Raw genomic sequence first — 25,598 nt, forward strand, 5'->3', positions numbered from 1 at the left:
AGAATCTCCCCCAAGAGACTCATTTTAACCACATTTGGACCACATTCTCTTAGGGGAATCCCTATAAAGTTACACAGTTAGTACAAATGTTACTGTTTAAAGAAAAAGTAACATTCTTTATCAAAAGCTTCTCGCTTATCTGCCCGTCCTGTCAAGTGCAAACATAAAGAATGGTTCTTGGACGGCAGCCTCAGTTTAAAGATATCGTTAAGGAAAAGCACAGACTAAACAGACTGAACTGCATTTTGCATGTTTTAAATTTTCCAAGTCTCTTTTTTTTTCCTGAATTCATAGTTTTTTGGTTAATGACCAGCAAACAATTTATTGGTTAAATTATCAATCATGGAGTTCCTTGATAACATTATATAACAAATGGATTAATTCACCAGAAACTGGCTCGAAAGATACTGATTTTAATTACTTTAACAAAATTTGGTTTGTGTAGCAAGCTCCTACTGTCACTGCTAGACAGTGAATGCAGTAACTATCCAAATCCAGTCATTCCTTGACCACGGGGTCTCTCAGAGCACAGGTGAGTACCAGTTAAGGTTGTGTTTGCTGACCTAGCACCTTAGTTCCAGCCTTAGGACTCAGAAGCAGCTGGACAGAAGATACGGGGGGGAAGGGGAGATGCTGGAAACGCAGAGCTAACTCGACTTCGGGCCGGTGTTAGATCTGAGGCAACGCGCAGGCTCTGAGACCGAAGAGGAACACAGCTTTGGATGTGGCTGTGAGGAAGGCAGGCCCCGGGACGGAATTGGTGGGTCCAGAATACAGTGCCAGGTGGGCATCAGGAACTAGGGGGCTTCTTCTTGGCTTCCAGGTCCTTCTTAATCTCTTCAAATTTTTTAGCCAGGTTTGGCATCTTTAAAAAGAAGAAAGGAATATTATCGTTTATCTGTAGATAGAATACGAAGACTAAGCAGTCTCTCTCGTGTCTCTTCTCTTAAGGACAAGGCTCTGCCAAGGCTTTGGTTTCCTCTGGGGACCTACTCAGTGGCACTTCCTTGGCTCATACCTACATACGTAAGCTATCAGTGTTAGATTTATATCCCCTCTCTGAACGCCAGGCCCAGCCCTCCTTTAGATACACACTCAGTCCTTTGACGCGAGTGCCAGCTAAAAGAAGTGTATGTATATGTAGCAGAAATACATGGAGTGACAAATAATAAAGCAAAAAGTCGCCGTCCCTCAGTACAGAGGAGAATATAATCCTGCATCTCTGAAACACACTCTAGGATCCTCGTCTGCCTGCGATACCGTTTTCCACCCCTCCTCCCTCACACACCAACAATGACGTTGACGTAACTCCTCACTTTACCACACCGTCTTCCTTCCACGAGGCAGGCTAGGCCACATCCAGCTCTCCTGGGATGATGTGGGGACACCCGTGCCTTTGTGAATTCAGTTACTTTTTCAAACAACAGAAAAGCTTTCACATTTACAGACCTCGTTTATGCTAGTAGGCAAACAACGCTGAGAGAGAAAAATAACTATGAAGTGGTTATAGGAAGCCAAGAAAGACGTGAATGTGGCCACTTACGTCGTAGTTCTGGGCCAGATACATTCCAACCACGTTGCCCAAAGTAAATCCAAGCTGAAAGAACAGAACAGGAGAGTTATACAGCAGACAAAACCTGTCAGGAGCCTGCGGCCATGTCAGACGCACAGGTTACATCTTCCCAAGAAGTGCGTGGCAGGGGAATGCTCAGGATCTCAGCGTAGGATTGCATAGGACATAGGAGTCACGTCTTTCTTCTAGGAAACAATCACACACACACATATGCCATGTACCAACATTGGAAGGAATAAACCGTGGCTTTGAGGAGTTTCCCTGTCCATGAAAGACCCCATAAAGTCCTGAAGGAAGGTCTGGAAGCCAGCGCCCTAATTTTGTTACAATTACTTAGTTACTACTCATTGTAGGAGCTGTTACTTCTGTACACAGTTGATAAAAAGTATTCACTGGCAAACACTGGAGCTGGGCTCACATTTGCCATCAGCATTCAGGACACAGCAGGGGGATCCTCGGCAGGGAGAGGCTATCCAGGTCTACACAAAGAGTCCCAGATATACAGGGAGAGTCCCATCCCCACACCTACACAGCAAGAATAGGTCTCAAAACCACAACTACAAAAATCCCATTTGAATCAAAAAGCTTAGAAAATAAAGGGGCTCTCAGAGTTTAGTCTCTCCATGTTTAAAAAGAACTACAGTGGTTTGCCCAGGGTTGTTCACAAAAGCAGCAGCAGACAACTTGAGTTACTCAGAAACTCAGATGCACAAGGGCAGAGAAGACTGGGGAAACTCTGACACATCACCGAGCCTAGTGAAACGCCAAGGGTGGGAACTAAAGGGCAGGACACTTAAGGTCTGTGGCTCCCACTCAACGACCAAAGGGACAGGAACAATTTTTAGAGAACTGTCAATGTTTATCCCACTGGGTGAGAGTATTCTCCTGAACATGTAGAATACTCCATATACACAGATGGACCAGAGTTCCACAGCTGTGCATTTTAATAATTCCGATTTCCCCTAGAGACTTTACTTCAGAGCTTACAACTGTGGGCTAGTTTCTAACTTAATAAATTCAAATTGGCATCTACCCTTTTCCCCCATTATTTTGTTTAAACGGTGCTGCTTCTACTCAGTCTCGATAGAGAAATTAAGATAGAAATCAAAGAACAGCACTAACTGTCCCACCAATCACACATGAGGTGCCTCCCTGAGCTTCCAAGATGCAGGTGAGGCAAGGATACAGTGGGGTACTGGAGAGATGGCTCAGCAGTTAAGAACACTGCAGAAGACCACAGAGGGCCACAGTTCAGTTCCCATCACCCATGTTAGTCAGCTCACAACTGACTCCAGCTCCAGGAACCAACACCTTTTTTTTTAAATTAGTTATTTTACTTATTTATATTTCAAATGTTATCCCCTCTCCCGATTTCCCCTCCACAAACCCCCTATCCCATCTCCCCTGCTCCCTATTTCTGTGAGGGTGCTCCCCCACCTACTCCCACCTCCCCACCCTAGCATTCACCTATCCTGGGGCATCAAGCCTTCACAAGACCAAAAGGCCTCCCCTCTCCCACTGACGGCAGCTAGAGAAGACCATCTCCGCTACATATGTATCTGGAGCCATGGGCCCCTCCATGTGTGCTCTCTGGTTGGTGGTTTAGTCTCTGGGAGCTCTGAGGGTGTCTGGTTGGTTGATATTGTTAGGAACCAACATCTTATTCTGCCCTCCCTGGCATCCGCATGCCAGTGATCAGACTGCACACCACCACCACTACCATTAAAAATAGTAAAAATAAACCCTAAAGGAGGGGAAAACAAAAAACAAGAAATACAACTGGGTCTGTCTTATACTTAACCTTTAAATCCAAAGGCAATTTTAAATTGGTTAGTTGTTAGCAAGAAACATAAAAGAAGTTACCTAAGTTTCTAGTTGATAACCATTTTCTGATGCTTTTTAAGTCATTACCAAGGTCACATTACCAGAATTACCTTTTTTTCACTCTAGTAGGTTCAAACCACAACTTTTTGAAATCCAGGGCAATAATTAAATTTGAGTCAAAATTTAAGGAGAGGAGAAAAAACTCCCTGATGATGCTAATCCTAACTGGGATGAGGAACCGTGAGAGGGACTGCGGGAAGCAGTGACTGGGAGGTCTGGCTGTTGTGGAGACTGCCTTCAGGTGAGCCAACAGCCTGCTCCAGCTCTGCGGGGCTTCCTCACTCTAAAGCAGCCTAACACTGGAATGTTCCAGCTCACACACAGCCCTCCCAATTCTGACGATGTGCGTCTCAAAATAAACACAGGCTATGTCGTGTGGCTCTCTTTTGGCAATGTCACCAAGCATTGGGGCAGAAAAGGGAACAGCTATTTTAGAACACAAAACAAAACAAAACCCCTGGCCTCTGTAAACAGCACCCTGTTCCAGTTTCAGGATACGACCAGATCTACAACCAGACATTTTAAACATGTTTCAGGGCACAGTGTGAGAAGTGTCACTCATTCGGAAAAATGATGAGGAACCCCGAGGTCAGGGAAACACGCGTGCTTCAGGAGACGGTCGCTGGGTAGGAACAGACAGGAAAAGTAAATCTAAGCCTTCACATCTGCATGCACGGCCAAGTAGTTCATCCTGCACAGTCATGTGTACACACACACACACACACACACACACACACACACACACACACACAAAATAAATAAAAATTTAAAAATGTCCGCCCTTCGAATAGTACCATCAAAGAGAAAGGGCAAACCACAAAGTAGAATTATTTGCAAATTATAATCTGATGGTATTTTTATCCAGAATAAAGATCTTTTACAATAAGTGACAGAGAAACATAATTCAATTTAAAAAGTGGGCAAAAGCTGTGAGTGGATTCCTCCAAGGACACACAGTCGACAAGCCCAGAAGATGTTTGACATCAGTTAGTCATTGAGGAACCCTGAGGAACCATGGCACGCCCAGTAAGATGGCCTTACTCAAAAGCAACGGAACAAAACAAAATGAACAGCAAATGCTGGCAAGGCACGGGACGGAGGCCTTCATCCTCCACTGGCACAGGGCATGGCCGCTCTGGAAAGCCATCTAGCCACTTCTCTTCAGGGCTGCGCACATTACATGATGGGACAGCACTGAAAGGTGGAACATAAACCCCCACGACAACGCCTACACCAATACTCCTGGCCTAGCCACCCCCAAAACCAAGAGTGGAAACAGCGGGAGTTGGTTAACGTGTATGCACCATAACGAGAAGTGAGGCGCTCACTGCTCATGCTGCCTACAGAGGAGCCTTGGCAGTGTTGTCAGGGACAGTCAGAAAAGACCATTTACTATTTACTGCATGGCTCTGTAAATAATATACAAGACAGCAAGTCCACAGTGACGCAAAATCAACTGCTGACTGTCCGGGTTGGAGAGGGGAATGAGAAACGAATCCTTATATTAGAGTTTCTTTTTTATATAAAACGAGACAGGTCACAATCTCTTCGTACACTAAAACCACTGGGTTAGATACATTAAATGGGTGGACTTTTGTCTCAATGCCAAAAAAAAATCAAGCAAACGAACAAAAAACACCACCAAAATTTGGTAAAGTAACATCTACTACCTGGGAAGAAGCCAAAGACAACTTCATGGCTTCCAAACTGGACTTTGTTAGAAAGAATGGAAATCCCAGAGGAGCAAAAGAGAAGCAGCCCAATCAATGGAAGAGTCTGCACGTGAGAAATCTAACTTATTCTAAGTGCACTTGTTTTTAACATGCAAACAGGTCGGTCAATAATGCTTTGCCCATTAACACTGAAAAGCCCTGTTAAAAGGCACAGAGCCTGCTCCACAACAGGCCATCTGTCATCTGCTCAGGCCCTCCCCTTTCGGAAAGCTGTGTCTGGAGACCAGCAAATAAAACTGCAGTGTTTATCCGGGATGGCTCCTGGCAGAACCCCAAAGTAGCTGACAAGTCCCAACGTGACTCATCAAACTTTGTTTTCAAAAATAACACGCCCAAGCCCAAGTCACTGATAAGGGTTTAAGAATCTAAAAAAAATAAGGCCGGAGAGATGGCTTTTCGACTCAGAGCTCATGCTACTCTTGCAGAGGATTAGAGCGCATCCTAGCACCCACACCTGCAGCTCGCCAGAGAACCTAACACCTCTGCCCTGAGCACAAGCTCACTCGAAATAATAAAATCTTAAAAGAACTATTAAGTAGTATAGGCCCTGCTAGCACTGAAAAGGAAACCTAAAAAAAAAAAGACATTTTGATTTATGGTAAGAGTATCTACAACTCAAAACTATACATTAACTAACTAGAACTAATAAAAAGATAAGTTGATAAAATGTTTTAAAGTGTTATTTATTCTTACCTGTGTGGGTGCTTTGCCCACATGTATAATGTACACCACATGCATGCAGTGCACACGGAGGCCAAAGAGAACATGGGATCTCCTGGGATGGGAGTTACAGATGTTGTGAGCCTCTCTCAGTATACGGCAAAGTGACCCCAGGTCCTTTGGAAGAGCGGCCACTGCTCTCAGCAGCCGAGGCGTCTCTCCAACCACAGTCACAGAATTCTTACATTCAGAGTCACAAGAAGAAAACAGAGGTCTTCCAAGGAGGCACAAGCACACACTACCATTTCTGTGTCTTAGTTTTTAAACGCAGTGTGAAGACTATCGTCAAATGTCTAATAGCTGCTTCAAGTAGTTAAAAAAAAAAATCTACATTCTGTGCATTAAACAAAACCCTGCTAGGGCTAAAGCCTTTCAGTGCCTCCTAGAAAAGCATCTTTTTAAGAAGTAAGCTATGTTTTATATTCAGTAATATTGCTTAGAGAATAAAAAAGAAAAGAAAAAAAAATCAGTAACTCCTTAATGTGCCAATGTTCAACAGGAGTACAGGAAATCTTCCTGGGAAAGGTGAACTGGCTGCCTGCTCTAAAAGAAGCCGGAGCAAATATTCCACTATCTCATAACCAGTGGTAGTAACGAAGTGAAAAGGAAGGATCTAAAATTAACGAGGGGATCCATTCCAGGCCGCCCCACACACCAACATCTGTAGCTATTCAAACAAGTTACACAACTGCACAGGAACCCACCCATATCCCCCAAGCACTCTAACCCTCTTGGTCACTCACAACGCCTACTGCAAGGAAAGGCCTGATAGTCTATCCCACCAAACTGTTCAGGGACGGCAAGGAAAAACTGTACACAACCACTCATATGCAACTAACTTCTAACATTTTCCATCCGTGGTTAGCTACATATTCAGAAGGGCCCAGTGATACGCAGGGCTGACTGCAAATGAAATCAGTCACTGCGTATTGACTAAACTAAATCCTTTGGTAGTGAAGAGAAGCGGCACGTCAGCCAGACTGGAGAACCCTGCTAGTTCACAGCCTGAGTTCCGCAGCACAGAGGAAGTAACTCACCCTGAATAGGGGCAAGCTTCTGTGAGTCAGCTGTGGAGACCCGACCCGACGGCCTACAAGAAAGGTAACGTTCTAACCTTTCATTAACTCTTGATTCTCACAAGCATGCATATATGTAATAACCACTGTGAATGCCCAGGTTTATGCTGGGGAAACTGAGGCACAGAGCAATTAAAGAGCCTACTCAAGACTACACAGCAGGCCTGGCTCCTCACTGGGCAACTTGAGACCAATCCCCAGAACCCATATGAGGGACGGAGAACCAACCACTGAAAGCTGTCCTCGGATCTCTACACTTGCACGCCTCCACAGGAGAGACATACACAGTAATCAGCAGATAAATGGATGCAGTGTAAGTATCTTTGCTGTGTTGAAGATGCACCTACGGTATCACATGATTCTAAGAAAAGATTAGATAAACAAGTGAATACATGTGTCAGGCACACGATACCAACAGTAAAAGTTTTAATGAAGGAAGGAAAGAAATCAAGGATTATGCCAGCATTTCAGCGGTGAAAATTAAGTGTGTGGGGAAAGGATTGGGAAAGCAGGAATAATCAATCCAGAGGAGAGGAGGCTGAGAGGAAGGCAAAGGGGAGACACTAACAGTTGATACCAGGGATCTAGAATCACAGAGCAGGACTAAAGGTTGTTCTGGAAGCTGATGTAAAAGGTGCCGGCTTGAGGAGGAGCCCGTCTCCTAAGGAGCACAGCCAGCTCAGGACTTGAGCAATCCCCAGGAACTAAGAGCAAAAGCAAGCAGCCAGTGACAAGATTACAGACAGGGAGTCTCTCAGCTGCTACACCCAGATATGGTCTCCTCTGCAAGGGCAGTGGCCAGTCATCCTCACTGTGCGATTTTGAGTTATCACACAGAACAGAACCTAGACAGCACAGTACACAGGCCCCAAAAGCTGAATGGGAATGAGTTAGGAGGAGGTGATTCAAGTTAGCAGCTGCTGTGGGGCCCCAGGGGTAAGAGTCACAGCAACTGTAGCCGTATTCAGGTGCTATGAAACTCACAGCAGCACCCTTAGGCCAGTCCCATCTAAGAGTTCCTTAGAAGAACTTCAGCCAAGCTAGGAGCAAGCTGTCAGTGCAGTGTGGAAATAGGGATACTAGGTATCCAGTGCAGTATGGAAATAGGGATACTAGGTATCCATTTTAACTGGAGGATAGAAACACACATGCAACACAATCAAACGCAACATCTTAGGGGTTACAAAGTATTCAGCTCCCCGCCACACACACACACACACACACACACACACACACACATCACACCCAGCCCTCTCCCGTCATCTGTTGGTGGGAGGCCAGTTCCCGTTTCCGATTCCTTACAAAAGAGAAATGGCAGATCTCAACCATTATTAAGTGCTAATGTTTTAGGGTTTAATGTATTGGCTCCTTCAGAAACCTCACAAGGTGCAAACTGAAGCACAGATAATTTAAATAATCTGCCCAACCAACACACACACACACACACACACACACACACACACACACACACACATATATCTTGAGATTAAGGATAGGGTACAAACTCAAGTGTGATTCTAGAGTCTAAACTTTTAAACATTAGAAAACAGTTGAAATGGCTAATGTAAAAAAAAAAAAAAGCAAGATTTGCAGAAATGAACAGTGTTTGACCAAGTTCCACACAAGGAAAGTTGATTCCACCTCTGTACATCTGTATCCACTTTGACCAACAACAGCAAGGAAGAGGAGACAGACCCTGGGCAAGAGAAGGAACAACAGTTGCACCTGAGCTAAGAATCTAATGGTCGGCTTCAGCGTCTCTCCTTAAATATTGAAAAACTTGAATTCTCCAATCAAAATCCTTGTAAGTATGGAGCAGTTTAGTCCCATATTTTATAGACTCGTTCAGCAAATCGCTTAAAAAGTTAAGGGTATATTGAATTAAGGTTCTCCCTACAAATGCAGTGGAAGGGCCAATCATATCACCTTACACTAGCTGGTTGACGCTGCTTTTAAAAGTGATTCCTGGGGCTGGGGATTTGGCTCAGTGGAGGCGCTTACCGCGCAAGGCCCTGGTTCGGTCCCCAAAAAAAACCAAAAAAAAAAAAAAAAAAAAAAAAAAAAAAAGTGATTCCTAACAAATAAATTACTAATTACTCCTACCTCTAAGGCCTACTAAGGACACTGGAGAAAGCCCCAGAGGCAACGGAGCAGCAGTCTTTGTGGGACAGTTTATGTCAACAATCCAGTTTAGGGTAACGGGATTAAAAACGATTTATTCTCACAGCACCAAGTAGCCAGGGACCATCTGAAAGAAAGAGGATACCTGCTTTATTAGAATTAGAGGATGAAACAGAAAGTTTGAAAACTTTCATCTGAAAATTTGACTGAGGATTCCCTAGAATCCTCAACAGGCAATTTTAGAAATACTTGATTTTTGCCAGAAAACTTGTTAGCTCAAAAAGGAGACTTGAAAGGGTGTGTGGGGAGAGGGAGGTTTTTACAAGTTTCTTGTAGGGCACTCTGACTCACTCCTCAAAGCGGGCAAAGGAGGGCACTGTGGATCTCTCGCTCCGACCTCGTGAGGTGGCTGACGAAGGCACAGCGTGTGAAAGGCACTCTAGGGCCTCAAAAAAGCCGAGTATAATAGATGGGGTCTACGGGAGGGTCTCGGGGAGAGGACAAGAGCCAAGTCGTTACGGACTTCTCCGATCAAACTTACTACGAGGATTGCGCAAATAGCTCACAGTAAGTGGTTTTTGAAAACGCAGCAATTTCGCTGACACCCCAAAGTTTTCGGAACTTGAATGACTGTATATAAACCCAGACCCAAGGACTCAGGAGGAGGCCAGAGGAAAATCGCGAGCAAACCCGAGGGGTAACGACCGGCTCGAGCCACGACTCCAGAGCCGTGCACCGCCGACCTGGGACCCCGGGAAGGACGAGGCGACCGCGGGGCCCGATCCTCGGCGACCCCACTCACCAGGAACTGAAGCATGATGTCGGTGGGGAGGGTGAGGAGGGTGTGAAAGATGCTTCAGCTCCAGCACTGCTCGGAGACTCAGCCCCAACGCGAGGGCGGAACCCGCCGCCAGGTTCCGGTTTACACCCCGCCCCGCCCCGCCCCGCCCTCTCCATTCCCGGAAGCGACTCGCAGAGCCGCAGCGCCCTCTAACGGCCATCTCGGGAAACAGGATGAACCAGACTCCTATAACTGCAGGCCAGGGATTCACATTATAACAAGGACTCTGGCAGTTGTGTTAACACAGTCAGACCTGGGGCTCCCTAGCCTACTAAACCAGGGTGAGCGAGTTCCATGCCAGGTGAGCAGCTGACTCTCCTGGGAGCCATTACAAAGTCCACCCTAATCCCCACCACAGCCGACTCTCAGACGAAAGCGGGAAAAGTTTCCATTTTTTAAAAGTCCACAAATGCGCTATGCAGCCTAGTTAAGGGTAGTCCTCGGACCCGTGGTAGATGATGGAGAGAGATCTTCGGAGTCTGGCACGACTGGATCCAAGTAGTGATTGCTGGAAGCCACCAGCAACCACCTACTCTATATGAAGTTTACTTCTGCCGCAAGTAGAGCGCGAATCATCTACTATGTAGGGGCCAAAGGCAAACCCACTCTTGCCCCGCCGCACTACTGGCCACCCCCATACAGGAGCACATCGAAACCACCCTTCTCACTTTGCTCTCAGCCTTCGGAATTCATCTTTATCCACTTAAATGGGACTCTGGCTTCGAATAACAGAAAAACAAATCCTAGCTGGGCCTAGTGAGGAACATTAAGCCTCAAGCCCTGGGACAATGGCTGAAATGACTTTAACATATCAAAGTAGGCCTGACCTCCCGGTTCTCCCAGCGTCCCTCAGTCCCAACCCGTTACTGGGTGTGGCTGGCACACGCCTCTACCCAAAACTCACCGACCTAGGAGCTGGGCTGCCTTTCCTCCTGAGTCTTTCCTATATAATCCAGCCATTTTGGTTACCGAACCTTTTGTTCCTTTGCTCTTTTAGCCCCTATACCTCATTCTGCCCCCTCCCTCTCCCCCTCTCTCCTCTCTCTGGTCTAGATCAGTCCTCTGGGCTCCCAGATATCCTTGCTTCAGGCTATATGTCTCCCTTTCATCTACAACAAACTTTCTCCACCACCATACCTAGTCTGTTTCTCTATCCATCCGTTTCATTATTTCTCTCCCTCTCTCTCCTCCCAACCCCTCTACTAAACTGACAAAAGAGCTGATTAGAGGGGGAAAAAAAAAAAAAAAGATATAAAGATCACACACCACCAAGGAAAAAGTCAGTAGGTTTGAGAAAAATAACCCAGTGGACTTTAATATCTGCAGAGAATGTACAGTGGGGCATTCTCAATTTATATAATCACTTCTGCCCATTAAAAAAAAAATAACACAATGTATTGGTTAGTTTCATATTAACCTGATACAAACTAGAGTTATCAAAGATAAGAGAGCCTCAACTGAGAAAATGCCTCCTCTAAGATCCAGCTGCAAGGCATTCTCTTAATTATCAATGGGGAAAGGCCCAGCCCATGGTGGTGGATTCATCCCTGGGCTGGTGGTCCTGGGTTCTTATAAGAAAGCAGGCTGAGCAAGCCAGGGGGAGCAAGCCAGTAAGCAGCACCCTCCATGGCCTCTGTATCAGCTCCTGCTTCCAGGTTCCTGCCCTGCTTGAGTTCCTGTCCTGAGTTCCTTAGGCAATGAACAGTGATACATAAGTATAAGCAGAATAAACCCCCTCCTCCCCAACTTGCCTTTTGATCATGGTGTTTCATGACAGCAGTAAACTCTACCACACCCAACAAAGAAAGAAAAAAAGCAAAAGGAGGGCCAATGATGCACACAGAGCAAACCAAGTGAGATACCACTTTACATCCCTCAGATGGGTTCTTTAAAGTACAACAAATAGGGCTGTGAGATGGCTCAGTAAAGTACTTGCTACACACGCATGAGGGCCTGAGTTCCGGTACTGGGAAGAGAGACTAGAAAATCTCTGGGGCTTGCCAGCCAGCCAGCCTAGCCCAAGTCTGTGGATTCCAAGCCAGCAAGAGACCCTGTTTCAAACAGTAGGATGCAGAGTACCTGACTCGTGACATCTAAGGCAAACTAACCTCTAATCTCCACTTACACATACAGACACGTGTAACAATGAAAGGTGTTATCAATGGTGTGACAAAGACTTCTCACCCCGCAGGTTAGACTACATTGGGGCAGACACATAAGAAAAGGAGTGATGGCTGGTAAAATCAGGACTCCTAACTTCCCAGCAGGATTTCCTCTTCTAGTTAACATAATGTGCAGAAACCCTCTACATGGTTTGTCTCGCCAAGGAGATATGAACATATACCGAGGACTCCAACTGGCAAAATATGTCTACGGATCCCATTATAGCATAAGACAGGCATCAGAGCATTTGCACAACAGGTAACTAACTTCAGTAATTATAAGAATACAAAACTATCAGAAACCACACCGAATGAAAAGCAACTTACACATCGTTTCATACGGTATGAAAAATACAAACACTGTATTTTGCTCTGCAAAGTAATACTACTCATATTACTATGGGCAGCCTATGGGCGCACACTTAGAAGTACCAACCATGAGTAAGAAGAAGCAATGAATTAAAAGATGCCACGTCTTTAAAATAAATAAAATAGGGGGGCTGGAGAGATGGTTCGGTCGTTAAGAGCACTGACTGCTCTTCCAGAGGTCCTGAGTTCAATTCCCAGCAACCACATGGTGGCCCACAACCATCTGTGATGAGATCTGGTGCCCTCTTCTGGTGTGTCTGAAGACGGCTAAATAAATCTTTAAAAAAAGAAAGACGCCAGGCTCTGGGAGGAGGCTCAGGAGGTCATGGGGCACTAACCCTATTATACTTTTCTCACAAAGGACCTGGAACAAATGACTCACTGTGAACATACATGTAGTTCATGTGCTTGTGCACATGCAGAAACCAAAGGAGAGCATCTGATGTCCTATGCTGTCACCTTCCAGCTTCTTTCCCCCAGGGCTAGGCTGATAACTGGCTAGCAAGCCCCAGAAAGCCTCCTTCCTATCAATGTCCCTGCAGCACTGCAGATAAAGCCACCTATGCAGCCACGACCAGCTCTTTCTTTGGTTCCTAGGTCCCGACTCCTTGCTTGTATAGCAAGGGCTCTTACTCACCCAGCCACTTCTCCAACCTGAAATGGAGTTATTTTAAAGTATAAAATTAGCTGTATGATGTCAGAACACTGCATATCCAGGTTTGTTATACTTATGATAGCATTTTTAAATTGAAACGGCATACAACTTTTAAATAACTTATTGAAAGAAGTAATTCAACGACTAGAGGTTGTCCTGGGACTGCGATATTCAGCCTGAAAGTATGGCCCACAAGTCAGTTACTCCAGTGGAAGGTAACCTTTATATTTAACCGAAATGTTCATGGGACACATCGATGTGAACATCTGATGAGATACGCAGAGGGCATAATTGTCATCTGTCACGTTGATCCTGGAGGAAGATACTTAACACGAATCTAATGAAAAGGCAAGCATATAATAAAGCTCTTTCTAAACAGCTGAAACCTGTCAACTTCTCACCCTCTTAGGAAAAGGGGAACACCAATGGTTGCAGATACAGATGATTAAAGAGGTAAATAAATATGCCTCTTTTTTTTAAAGGTTTTCCTGAGACAGACAGGGTTTCTGTGTAGCACTGGCTGTCCTGGAACTTGCGCCCAGCTTCATGTGATTCTAAACTGAGTTTTAAAGACAACGGAGGAAATCTGAATGCAAAAGAAATATTAGAAAGCGTTGAGCTTTATAGTATAATGTCTAAAACATGGAAATGATATTAGTTAATGAAAATGTGCTTAGGAATCATTTCAGCAGGCTGGAGAGGTAGCTCAGTGGTTACCCACTGCTGCACGAAGTAGCAATTCTGGTCAGTTGTGCGACTGCTGCTGCATCACTCCCTCCCACACATTTTCCCACTGCCCTGCTGACCTCTCAGTTCGTCCCTGCACTTCTGGTGAGAAAATAAGGTAATGCTGGGGCAGTAAATGGCACGGTGCTTAAAGGCACTCTCCACCAAGCTCAACAGCCCAAAACCCTCGTGGTGAAAAGAACTGATTGCCCCAAGCTGTTCTCCAACCCTGCACATACTATGGTTTCCCTCAGAAGCCCTGTATCTATCATGGACTCACACAATTCTCAGTAGGCGTCATTCAGTTACCTGTATGTGGGTGCTCTCATGCCACCATGTACACAGAGGATAGCATGCTTGAGTTAGTTCTCTCCCTCTACTAGGCGCATTCCAAAATTCAAATTCGGGGCAGCAGACTTCGCAGCAAACACCTTTATGCACTGAGCTATCTTGCTGCCCGCCCAATGCTGTGTTCTTGGTAGCAGACAATGGCTGGATGTCAGTGGCAGAGCATCTGTCTACCATGAGGGAGGCCTTAGGTTCATCCCAGGATCATAAAAGACAAGCGAGCCAGTGAAGCCACAGGCAGGAAGGTCCTTTGGATCCAGTTACAGGTCTTCCTAAGATGTGGGCCTTTTTCCTCTTTTTTTCTTTCTTTTTCTTTTTTTTTTTTTTAAGATTTTTATTTTATGTGAGTACACTTTAACAGTCTTCAGAAGAGGGCATCAGATCCCATTATAGATGGTTGTGAGCCACCATGTGGTTGCTGGGAATTGAACTCAGGTCCTCTGGAAGAGCAGTCAGTGCTCTTAACCCCTGAGCCAGTTCTCGAGCCCAGGCATGTTGTTTTTTGTTTGTTTGTTGTTGATTTTTTTTTAATTTGTCGGGGTTTTTAATAGCAGAGATATGGTTCATTTCAGCTCCTTCACTGCCAAACCTGTGGGGCAGGGACTGCTTCTGCTTCTCTGCCTTCTCCTTGTCTGTGATAACCAGGGTGTAAAGGTACCGGCTACAGCGAACCTTGAACTTCACATTATCCTTGTTCTTCTTGATCTTGGCAGACTTGGCATCCTTCTGCCAGGCTGTGAGTAGAAAATCCTTGATTTCCTCAATTTTCCGAGGCATGGCGATGGGCACTCCACTCTGGCATCAGCACCCGTGCTCTCCAAGCCCCAGACAGGTGCCTTCTAACCAGATGTTTTCTAGCTAACAGCTGTTGTTTAGCTGGTGGGCAGCAAATTACTTTCAAACTGTAACAATGACCAAGTCTTTTAATGAAGATGCTTAAAAGCTATAGAAATTTTGTTTAAAGATTTAAAAACAAAAGTCATCAACCATAATGGCACGGAACTCAGACTAATGCTCTGCTTCTATGTAAACCAGGCCTCAGCCCTCTCAGCAGCCTCTTATGTATCAGGCTAAAGCTGCTGCGGGAAGGAAAAATAGCAATTATGTAATCTTTTCAGTGATTAATCTTTTCATTGTGGCAATCACATGAATGAGAATATAGGCAGATGAATTGTCCCAATTCTTTTCTTTTTATAGTCCAGTTGTTACCCACCCCCAACCCCCCAGCCCCCCTGTCTACCCCAGTCCAAGAGGACATTCCCACCCCAGCTCCACCCGCACCAGGCCTCCCTAACCTCTGGGGCCTCAAGTCTCTAAAGGGTTAGGTATGTCTTCTCTCACAGAGGCCAGACCAGGCAGACCTTTGTTGTGTGTGTGTGTGTGTGTGTGTGTGTGTGTGTGTGTGTGTCGGGGGTGGGTGTGGTTACCAGCTAGTGCATGCTGCCTGGCTGGTGGCTTAGTATCTGAGAGATCTTGGGGGTCCAGGTTAGTTGAGACTGCTGGTCTTCCTATGGGGTTGCCCTCCTTCTTCCTCAGCTTCTTCCAGGCTTTCCCTAACTCAACCACAGGGGACCCCAAAGGTTGGGGTTAAGTATCTGCTTCTGTCTCAGTCAGCTGCTTGTTGGGCCTCTCAGAAGGCAGCCATGCTAGGCTCCTTGAGATGGATCCCAAGTTGGGCCTGTCACTGGACCTCCTTTCCCCTAGTCTCTTCTCCATTTTTGTTCCTGCAGTTCTTTCACACAGGAATAATTCTGGGTCAGAGTTTCTGACTGTGGGATGGTAACCCCATCCCTCACTTGATGCCCTGTCTTTCTACTGGAGGTGGACTCTATAGTTCCCTCTCCCCACTGTTGGGCATTTCATCCCTCCCTTTTGAGTCGTGAGAGCCTCTCACCTTCCAAGTCTAGAGAGCCCCCCAACCCCCACCTCCCGAGGTTGCCTGTTTCCATCCATTCTGCTGGCTCTCATGGCTTCACTCCTGTCCCCATCCCCCTGATCATGTTCCCCTTTTCCCCTCCCTGTCCCCTCTCCTCCCCAGGTCCCTCCTTCTCTCTGTCCCCGAGATTGCTTTCTTCTCCCTCCCAAGTGGGACTGAAGCATCCTGACTTGGGCCCTTCAGCTTGTTAATCTTCTTGAGTTCCGTAGATCGTACCCTGGGTATTCTGTACTTTTTGGCTAATAGCCGTTTATTAGTGAGTATATTCCATCCATGTCCTTTTGGTCTGAGTCACTTCACTCAGGATATTTTCAAAGAAACAAAGACAGGTTTGAAATGCAGGAAAGGCTGAGGCTACTTCTAGGAGAGTTTGACTGTTCATGGCACAAGCGTGGCTGTAGATCATTACCCACTCGGTCAGAGGACCTGAGCACCGCAGAGGCGTGAAGTACGCACAATGTCTGAAAACAAACTGCTGCTGGAATCTCTCCCCAGGAAAACCATGGGCATCGAAACGTCTTTATGTGAAGAATATCAGTAATTTCAAAAGGCTGAACATACACTTGCTTAGTTATTTTTTAAAAAGTATTTTATTGTTCACAAGAAAGGGTGAAATGAAGCAGAGGTTTACAGAAAAGATGTCCATATATAAAGAAAGAAATAGCAAAATATCTTCTGGTCATAATTTAGAAATAAAGTCATCTATAAAAAAAGAGATGGTTTTCCTCAGTTCATCTCTTCCAATCAGAAAGCAAGCACAGTTCTCAGTTCCTTGATATCCTCAGCAGACCACGGATACGTCTGACAAGAGCCTGTATGAAGCTATAGCGAGATCGAACTTTTGAATACAACCCTTCGATGTCAAGCAGTTTCTTTTGCAGTGATTCTCCAAAAGCGTTGATGGCATCAGACTGCAGCTGGAGGCAGCAGAGATACCCCTGTTAGCACTGATTCCAGGCATCGCATTCTAAGTCTCCCGATTCACAACAGCTACACTATTCTTTTTTCTATAATCTTTTTAAAATCTATTTATTCACTTTACATCCCAATTGTCACACCCCACCTGTCCCTCCTCTCCTCCCAGTCCTCCTTTTATAAACTCCTCCCCTACTACCCCCCTCCCCTTCTCCTCAGAGAAGGGGAAAGACCCTCTTGGGTACCGCCCACCCTGGGACACCCAGTAATGCAGCCTCTCTCACACACAGTAAGCTGAGTTCAGAGGCAGAGTATCTATCTGCCTACCATGTGCAAGGCCTTGGGTTTCACTGAAACCCAGCACCACCGCTGTCCCCACTCACCTTACCCACACTTATACCTACAAAAGGCACTTTCTAATGTAAATACTATCAGGTTTTTGTAATGGCGTACCAAATTCATTAAAAATTTATATTTCTACATCAGAATGTTTTCTTGTCATTTTAATTCCTGTACAAATGTATATAAATTAAAGATATTTCTTAAATAGCAACAACTGTTGATGCTGAGATAATGATATACATATAAAAAAATAGCTTCTAAAGGTCATACCAAAAGTTGTTAAGGGGCTTGAAAGATGGCTCAGTGGTTGAGAGGATCTCTTCCAGAAGACCTGGGCTCAATTCCCAGCACCCACATGGCAGCTCACAACCACCTGTAAAACTTCAGTCCCAGGGGTCCTCATGCACTTTCCTGACTTCTGTGGGCAGCAGGCACACACGTGTGCACAGAAAAACGTGCAAGCAAAACGCATACATAAAATAAATCTTTATTTTATTTGGTTAAGAATGAGTGCCAGGGGGTTGGGGATTTAGCTCAGTGGTAAAGCGCTTGCCTAGAAAGGCCAAGGCCCTGGGTTCGGTCCCCAGCTCCGGAAAAAAAAAAAAAAAAAAAAGAGTGAGTGCCAGGCTAGAGACACTATGCTAGGGACACTTGCTCCCCTTACAGAGAAGCAGGATTCCATTTCTAATACCCGTGTCAGGCAGCTCACAGCTACCTCTAACTGACACCCACCTGCGGCCTACCAAGGTGTCAGGCACACACATGGCACACATACATATACAAAGACACTTTCTCATATATATATGTGTGTGTGTGTGTGTGTGTGTGTGTTCTTTTTTAAAAAAGTGTCTTTAGGGAATGAAAGGAATGGTTACTTTCTGTTTTAACAACTTTCCTCTTCTAGAGAAAACAATGTATGGTGACAGAGCCTTACCTGGTCTATATCGTGCTGGTTCACTTGAGCCAGTCCACTTCTGCTGAAGTCCAGATTGGGCTCTGAGGAAAAGGAATTGGAGATAAGAGAGCGGGAAGCAGCTCTGCAGGCGCGTCCCCTGCACAACAGAGGCACTGCCCACGACGGGGTGATGGGGGTCTGAGGCTGAGCCGAGCACAGGAAGGAAACCTGAGGAGCACATTCCAGTGCAGGACAGGTCCCACCCTTCCCTAGGAGTCTAATGCATGTGCATCGGCTCAGAGCCCACCCAGCACAGGAACAATGGCCTGTGTCTGTCCTTCTGGTGTCTCTACAGCAAAGGCAAACCTACTAAAGGAAAATGAAGGACAACCCGTGAACAGGCTCCAGAATATTTCCCATTGGGGCAGAAAATAAGACACAAAAGCAGTTGTGTTTACTATTTAGCTCTCCAGCACTCAGTTCACCAAGTTATCTGAGACACATAACATTAAGGTCACTCGGAGTGATTAGTGCTGTACATCCACGGTCCAGCTACTCAGGAGACTGGATCAATTAAGTCCAGGATTTTAGGACCCATGTGGACAACAAAACAAGACCTTCCTTAAGGAAAGGAAAGGAAAGGAAAGGAAAGGAAAGGAAAGGAAAGGAAAGGAAAGGAAAGGAAAGGAAAGGAAAGGAAAGGAAAGGAAAGGAAAGGAAAGGAAAGGACAGGACAGGACAGGACAGGACAGGACAGGACAGGACAGGACAGGACAGGACAGGACAGGACAAGAGAAAGGAGTATCTGGCTTTTCAGGGCCCTAAAATGTATACACGTCTGGCTCATTTGTTTTGAGAACAGCTTACCCTGTAGTCTTCTGCTTTTAAGTAAAGTCCTAGAGGCAAACAGTGAATCTTGGGAATCCATTGGCGTGCAATGTAACAAGTAATACTCCAGATGGCGCCAAAGAATAAACAGGCAGGTCTCGATGATATCTGGGAGTTCAGATTAAAGAAGAATGTAACCAAGCTTTTTGGTTTTTTGTTTTTTGTTTTTTTTTTTTTAACAAACTGGATTCTGGGAAGGAGAAAAGGAAGAGGCTGTGCTTAATTATCCACCATGAAGTTGGTCTAAGAGACAAGGATGGAGTTCCACTGAACATGCGTCACAAATGGAGTGAGCTATGGGAGTGGGGCCCACAGGGTGCTGTGCACTGGCCACTTGCCCATGCAGAAAGCGTCTGGGTATTTTATAGTGCTCCTTGCTACTCTACAAGGTGAGAATAAAAACAGCATATGGAAACACACCAAAAAAGACAGGCCACAGAATAGTACTTAAGTCCCTTCCCATGTGATTCCAGCTGCATAACGTTAAGTGCAGCACATTTTAGGGTCTGCACGCGGGCTGTGACGCAGAAGGATACAAGAGCAGAGGGACAGTAGTTTGGCTCGGTTGTTGATCAGCTTCACCAGACGCCGTCTTGCTAAGACACACTTCTGCGCCGTAGAGATTTTATCAATGCCAGCAGGCATCACAGACTGGCATAACTAAGGAGAAGAAAGAAGTATACATTATAACAACTTAAAATGATCTACTATGAGCAGGTCAGTATAGTAAAAACTGTGAAAACACTTAAATGTATTCACACTACCTTGTGGACAAAAGTTTAGTCACAAACATGAGAGTTAAAAAAGCAGTCAATTTCCACATGAATGTTTACCTGCTGCCTTTGCAAGTCTGTTCAACAGACACTTACAACCTCCTAGGTCTAGCAGCCCTCAGGGTCCCACTAGATGAAAACAAAAGCCCTTTCCAGTGGTGTGTGGGAAGCGGGCATTTGTCAGTATCTTCTGGAGGAGGTGGAATGGCGGACATGTACCAGACTTACGTGATCAGAACTGGCACGCATCACACCTGTTTGGAAACCTCACTAAAACATGAAGATGCTGAAGACTCAAAGACAACTTCCCAGGTCCTACTGCAAAAGCGTCTGTAACAGCAAGCCCCACTTCTCTGCAGCTTCGGACAACTTCCTGGGAGCTCCTTATCAGGTGGGGCAGCCACTCCTGTTTTCTTGAAAAGAGCCATGGGCTGTTTCTGAGCTAAGATTTCTGTGCGCACAGGGCACATGGCACAGAAAAACCACTGCAGATCCCTTAGAAGCAGGGAGTATATCACTGCTGCTCCTGAGCCCAAGCCAGTACCTGGGCCCCTGAGGTAGAGCAGTGACTTTTCAGGCCTCACGGTTCATTAAAGATTCATACCTCTTTTATCTCATCTGGAGGAAGTTGTTCTACATTCTGCAGCTTGTTGACACTGCGACGGTGACTGTCATAATAGCTAAAGAAATCGCTGGCACTCTGTTTCAGCAGGTAGATAATAATGCCCAAGCCAGGCAGGCGCCAGTATGGAACGACTGGAACCTGGGTATCTAATAGGTAAAAGAAAACAGTGTTGTGTTCAAACACGTTTTCTATGGATTTCATTGGTTTTAAAAGGGGAGAGAACGTGAATGAAGTCTTCTACTACCACAAATTACACAGGTAATTCCTACATCTGGGAAATCACAGGGCTCAACACACACAGAATGCAGTTCCCTCTTACCCTGCCATCTATAAAAATTAAAGATGCTCTGCAATTTAGGTCATGTAGGCTATGATTAATAACAACTCAAAATTACATTTAGGGGCTGGAGAGAAGGCTTAGTGGCTAAAAGCACTGACTACTTTTCCAGAAGAAGCCAGTTTGATTCCTAGCACCCACATGGTAGCTAACAAGTGCCTTCTGTAACTCCAGTTCCAGAAGATCTGATGCCCTCTCCTGGCCTCCAAAGGCAGTACACACAAAGGCTCAGACAAGCAGGCAGGCAAAACATCCTTGCATGAGATAAAAACCAATCTCAAGCCCATGGAGGTTCACAGAGACTGAACCACCAGCATACAAGGGCGGGATCTAGGCCACCTACACAGATGTAGCAGATACACAGCTTGGTCTTCCCGGGGGTCCCCTAACGACTGGAGCAAGGGCTGTCTCTGGCTCTGTTGCCTGCCTTTGGGTCCCTTTGCCCTAGCTGGGCTGTTTTGTCTGGCCTCAGTGGGAGAGGATGCTTAGTCCTGTTGTGGTTTGAGATGCCAGGGTGGGTTGGCACCCATGGGGGAACCTCCCCTTGAGAAGTAGAGGGGAATGAGGGTAAGACTGGGAGGAGAGGTGGGAGGGGGTTGTGATCAGGATGTAAAGTGAATAAGTAATTTAAGGAAGAAAAAAAAAAAGTCAACCTTGAAGAAGAGTGAAGCCCTCATTAGTTCAGAGATGAAGAGGCTAAGAGCTGCTGCAGTCTATGTGCACACAGCTTGGGTCTGTGAGAGTCACGAAACGCCGCTCATGAGTACCCTTTTTTAAATTAAAACCAAGTGTTTATTCATTTACATTTACTTAAGAAATACAAAGGTAGGCTATAAATCTTTATTTATATTTACTAAATCATAGTAATGTGAAAGTTCAGGCATCGGTATCCTGGCCAAAGATAGAAATCTATTTCTTTAGCATCACAGCATACAAACTCTGAGTGGTTATAAAAACTAGCATTCTTAACATAATACCATATATTCTAGTTATTAAGCCCTAATTATAGCTTTTATCTAAAATAATTTAATAGTAATAGAACATTAATTCCAAGGAAGAAGGAATACAGTAAGTTCTCAATGCCAATGAGGAGAGTGCAGTGGCTGCCACTTGACTTTGGGACATTCTGGAGTTTAAAAGTGGAAGGCTGTGTGCTAGTCTGGTTCAATTCCATTATTGTTCACATAATGAACAGGCATACACAGAGCAAGTTACTCATGTAAGGCCTTGGATTCACACAGGAGGGAAGATGCCTAGTTAGTAAGTTATATTATGACAAGTTATAATATATAATTACATTTGTTTGGAAGATCAAATCCAGAGCAGGAGATGAAGCTAAGTGGCCCAGGGTGCTTGTTGGTATGCGTGAAGTCCTGGGTTTGACCCCTAGCACTGCATAAACTCACACCCTTTCTTTATTAGGTAAAGATCTAAGCTTTATGAAAACTACACGCCCACCCATATCAACCTTTTAAAGATTTATTTTATATGTATGAGTGTTTTGCCTACATGTCTGTATTTGCACATGTTGCATGTGCATGTTGTGTGAGTCACCACGGTGGTGCCATGAACTGAAGCTGGATCCTCTTAAGAACAGTGCGTGTTCATATCTGCTGAGCCTCCTCTCCAGCCCCACAAACCATATAACTGTTAGGAGTTCTTCATCCAAAGTGAAACAATTCTCATTTCACCCACTGGTTCCGTTACATGTATTTACTTCTAATCTGTACTGTTCTGGCTACTGAACTGACAACTGAAAGTCATTCTCCCAACTCGAAAACTTAACTGGATTTAATTTTACCTTGTCTCACTCGACAATTCCTTTGGGAGCAAAACAAAGCAACTTGCCTTTTACTTGGCTACCTTCCAGTGAGGGTGCAAAGGAACAATGAGTTTAGGAATATCCTGGGCTACAAATTTAGTTTAAGAATAGCCTGGGGTACATAGGGAAACACTGCCAAAAAGAACAAAAACAAGAAAGTCACTGGTAGGTGACTTTCAATCAAAAGGGATCTCTGGACAGGCTTCTTAATCATTCTATACCCAAACTAATTAAGCTACCTGGGCCAGAAAGAGAATTTTCCCTTCATGCTGGTAAGGGCACACAAAGATTAGAGATTCTCCCATGGATTCTCCTTCCACGCAGCAAACTGGTATGCTTCCTTGGAAATAATCATCCTATTTCATTACGACTAAACCAGTATCCAACAGTTTTGTCTTTTGTGTTTCCAGGATGACAACCAACCCACAATCTTGACCTTCCATACTGTCTTTTGAAGATACCAGAGGTTAAGTCAGTCTACCTAGCACCTAAAAGTTTACTGTCATGTGACAGAAAATCAGAGCTGTGATACATAACCCACTTTGGACACAGCATGAACGGATTCAGCATACAACGTTAACTTACTGTGTATTCACTTTACACCCAGCCAGCTTCCTCTCCAATCTTAGGTACCTTCTTTGGGGTCTCTGGTATTATGTAAAACTATGCTTGCTCCACAGGAAGCCTCAAAACTCCTAAGACTTTCCTTACCTCTATGCTCCCCTCACACACAGATCTGACAACCCTACCCCCCACACTAGCTTTAAAGTCATTTTAAAATTTCCACATTAGTAACTCTACAAGAACAAACTGCATCTCCCTAGAGCCAAGGTGCAGAGCTGCACCTCAGCCTAAGCATGCTGGGCCTCACCTTGCCGTGCTCCATCTCTGTTAACCGTCTCGGAAAGGCTAGGGGTGAAGAGACACACAGCATTCTGGAGGTTAGGGGAGTTCTGCTGCATGAACGAATGGCAATATTCCATTACATTGGCACAAATCTACGATGGAAGAAAAGGAGCAACTAAAACGTTAGGCTAAAAACTCCCCGAAGTCACAGAAATCTAGACTGCAGGAAAACAAAGCCAATTTGTGAAATTACACACAACTGCTATTTTTGTCAAACTTTCCAAAACCATAAAAACTTCAGGTACACAATTTTTACCCCTTCTTACCTGCTGCATGGCCAGCTCAATTTCATCTTTCTTGCTCAACCTGTCTCCCTCCACATTATCTTCTTGGAGTTTAAACTGCCGCAGTCTGTCAGAGCCACCGAAGCGACTCAGTAGGCCTAGGCACTGGCGCTAAAGAGAACAGACATGTCGTTCACTTCAGGGTGAAGTGCTCGGCATTAGTGACCTCCTTTCTCTTGAGGGAGAGAGGAAGAGGAATTCAGTAGGTGGTGGAATTATTCTTGAAAGCACCCAATATCTTACTTCCTACTGAGACCAGTAAGGTAAGCTTGCTAAGATTTATCTTTGTGCAAAGGGAAATACTAAACTTTTTCCACAAAGAATTCTCAATAAAATCTAGATGCTTGTGAAGAAAATTTATGTTGTATATAAAAATATTGAATAATTCTTTATCAAAGTTACAAAGCAAAATACAAGTTAATAAATAAATGAAACGTTTACTAAGAAGGCAACTAACCTGCTCTGCCTCCCAGGACTCAAACTTAAAAGGCTCTAACTCCTGTCTCCTGACTCCCTGAAAGGGCTGGGAATTTACAGGCAGCCTTGGCAGATGACATGCAGATGTGAGGCCAGTGGGCAAGCCCCTCAGCAGGTCACGGCCAAGCCTGATGATATGGATTTGACCCCAGGGGCTTGTATATAGGAGAACAGACTCCCTTAAGTTAGTCTCTGCCCTCTAAGTATACACAATGCAACATGTGTGCACATACACACACAATAAGTAAAGTATTAATTTTAAAGTAACTAATATGAATATTGCTAGCCTGAAATCTAAGTACTTTTCCCAAGGTTTACTGCTTTCACAGATAAAATAGATAGGTTCCACTATTCCCAGAAGGCACCTCAAAGGTCTTTTTCTCCCTTTTGATGAAGAAAGAACACAAGAGGAAACTTTTGGTAGGTTTTGGTAGTGAATTTAAGTCCTTTGGGATAGTTATTTAATAATATAATGTCAAAACTACCATGTGCATGCACTGGAACCTAACTAAACCAGATACATGAGTCAACACTCTTCATCGTCTATGCAGGACGAGAATTTCAAACCCAGTGCCTTGCACTCCTCTACTTAGCCCTGGCATTTTTTGAAAACTTGGAAAAATAGTTTATAAAAAAGTAACAGGTTAAGAAAATTATTGTATTAAAAGGACAGAATGTAAATTCTTATAATTATTTAAAACTAGTAAGATGGACAATGTTTAGGTCAAAGAAGGCCAGTAGGCTCTTCAGAAGCCTTTGGTAAATACATAATTGATAAATTTATATGTTTAAATATACTAAAAGAAGATTATACATATGAAAAATTTAAGGATAAATTAACAATCTAAAAACCAATTTTAGAAAAGGGAAAGCACTTAGCATGCAAAGATAGGAAGTCAAGAGTTCAAGGCCAGACTGGCTACGTGAGACCCTGCCTCAAAAACCCAAGAGACAGCAAGGGGTGAAGGGTCTGAGTAGTGACAACTGTCCATGTAAGAACAACAAATGCCAGACTGGAGAGATGGCTCAGTGGTTAGGAGCACTGACTACTCTTCCAGAGGTCCTGAGTTCAATTCCCAGCAACCACATGGTGGCTCACAACCATCTGTAATGGGATCTAATGCCCTCTTCTGGTGTGTCTGAAGACCACAAGATTTAAGATTTATAATAAATAAATCTTAAAAAAAAAA

The 25,598-nt window shown here is 44.7% G+C and overlaps 2 protein-coding genes and 1 pseudogene across 3 annotated transcripts in view; all 3 read right to left on the minus strand.

Moving 5' to 3' along the window:
• Window positions 1-302: 302 nt before the first annotated feature.
• Stmp1 (short transmembrane mitochondrial protein 1) lies at window positions 303-10,018 on the minus strand. The gene is made up of 3 exons (XM_032906760.1): window positions 9,910-10,018; window positions 1,544-1,597; window positions 303-865 (listed from the first exon to the last, which is right to left on the minus strand). The coding sequence occupies exons 1-3, from the start codon at window positions 9,922-9,924 to the stop codon at window positions 791-793; spliced, it is 144 nt and encodes a 47-aa protein (XP_032762651.1). The 5' UTR covers window positions 9,925-10,018; the 3' UTR covers window positions 303-790.
• A 4,753-nt stretch (window positions 10,019-14,771) lies between these two features.
• On the minus strand, window positions 14,772-14,985 carry LOC116902895 (annotated as a pseudogene).
• A 1,730-nt stretch (window positions 14,986-16,715) lies between these two features.
• Window positions 16,716-25,598, minus strand: part of Nup205 (nucleoporin 205) — a 65,774-nt gene continuing 56,891 nt past the window's right edge. For both annotated transcript variants that reach the window (XM_032906762.1, XM_032906761.1), the window contains exons 37-43: window positions 23,914-24,042; window positions 23,613-23,739; window positions 20,562-20,728; window positions 19,721-19,844; window positions 19,164-19,292; window positions 18,336-18,397; window positions 16,716-17,061 (exon numbers count right to left, since the gene is read on the minus strand). In XM_032906762.1, coding sequence (XP_032762653.1) covers window positions 16,909-17,061; window positions 18,336-18,397; window positions 19,164-19,292; window positions 19,721-19,844; window positions 20,562-20,728; window positions 23,613-23,739; window positions 23,914-24,042 — 891 coding nt within the window. In that variant the 3' untranslated portion in view covers window positions 16,716-16,908. The remainder of the gene's footprint in view (window positions 17,062-18,335; window positions 18,398-19,163; window positions 19,293-19,720; window positions 19,845-20,561; window positions 20,729-23,612; window positions 23,740-23,913; window positions 24,043-25,598) is intronic.

The sequence above is a fragment of the Rattus rattus genome, chromosome 6 (genome assembly GCF_011064425.1).
Source record: "Rattus rattus isolate New Zealand chromosome 6, Rrattus_CSIRO_v1, whole genome shotgun sequence".
Classification (NCBI taxonomy): Eukaryota; Metazoa; Chordata; class Mammalia; order Rodentia; family Muridae; genus Rattus; species Rattus rattus.

Coding starts and splice junctions, on each gene's coding strand:
- Stmp1 (XM_032906760.1), bottom strand. Junction 866..1,543: donor ATCTGGCCCAGAACTACGAC/GTAAGTGGCCAC, acceptor TTCTTTTTAAAG/ATGCCAAACCTGGCTAAAAA.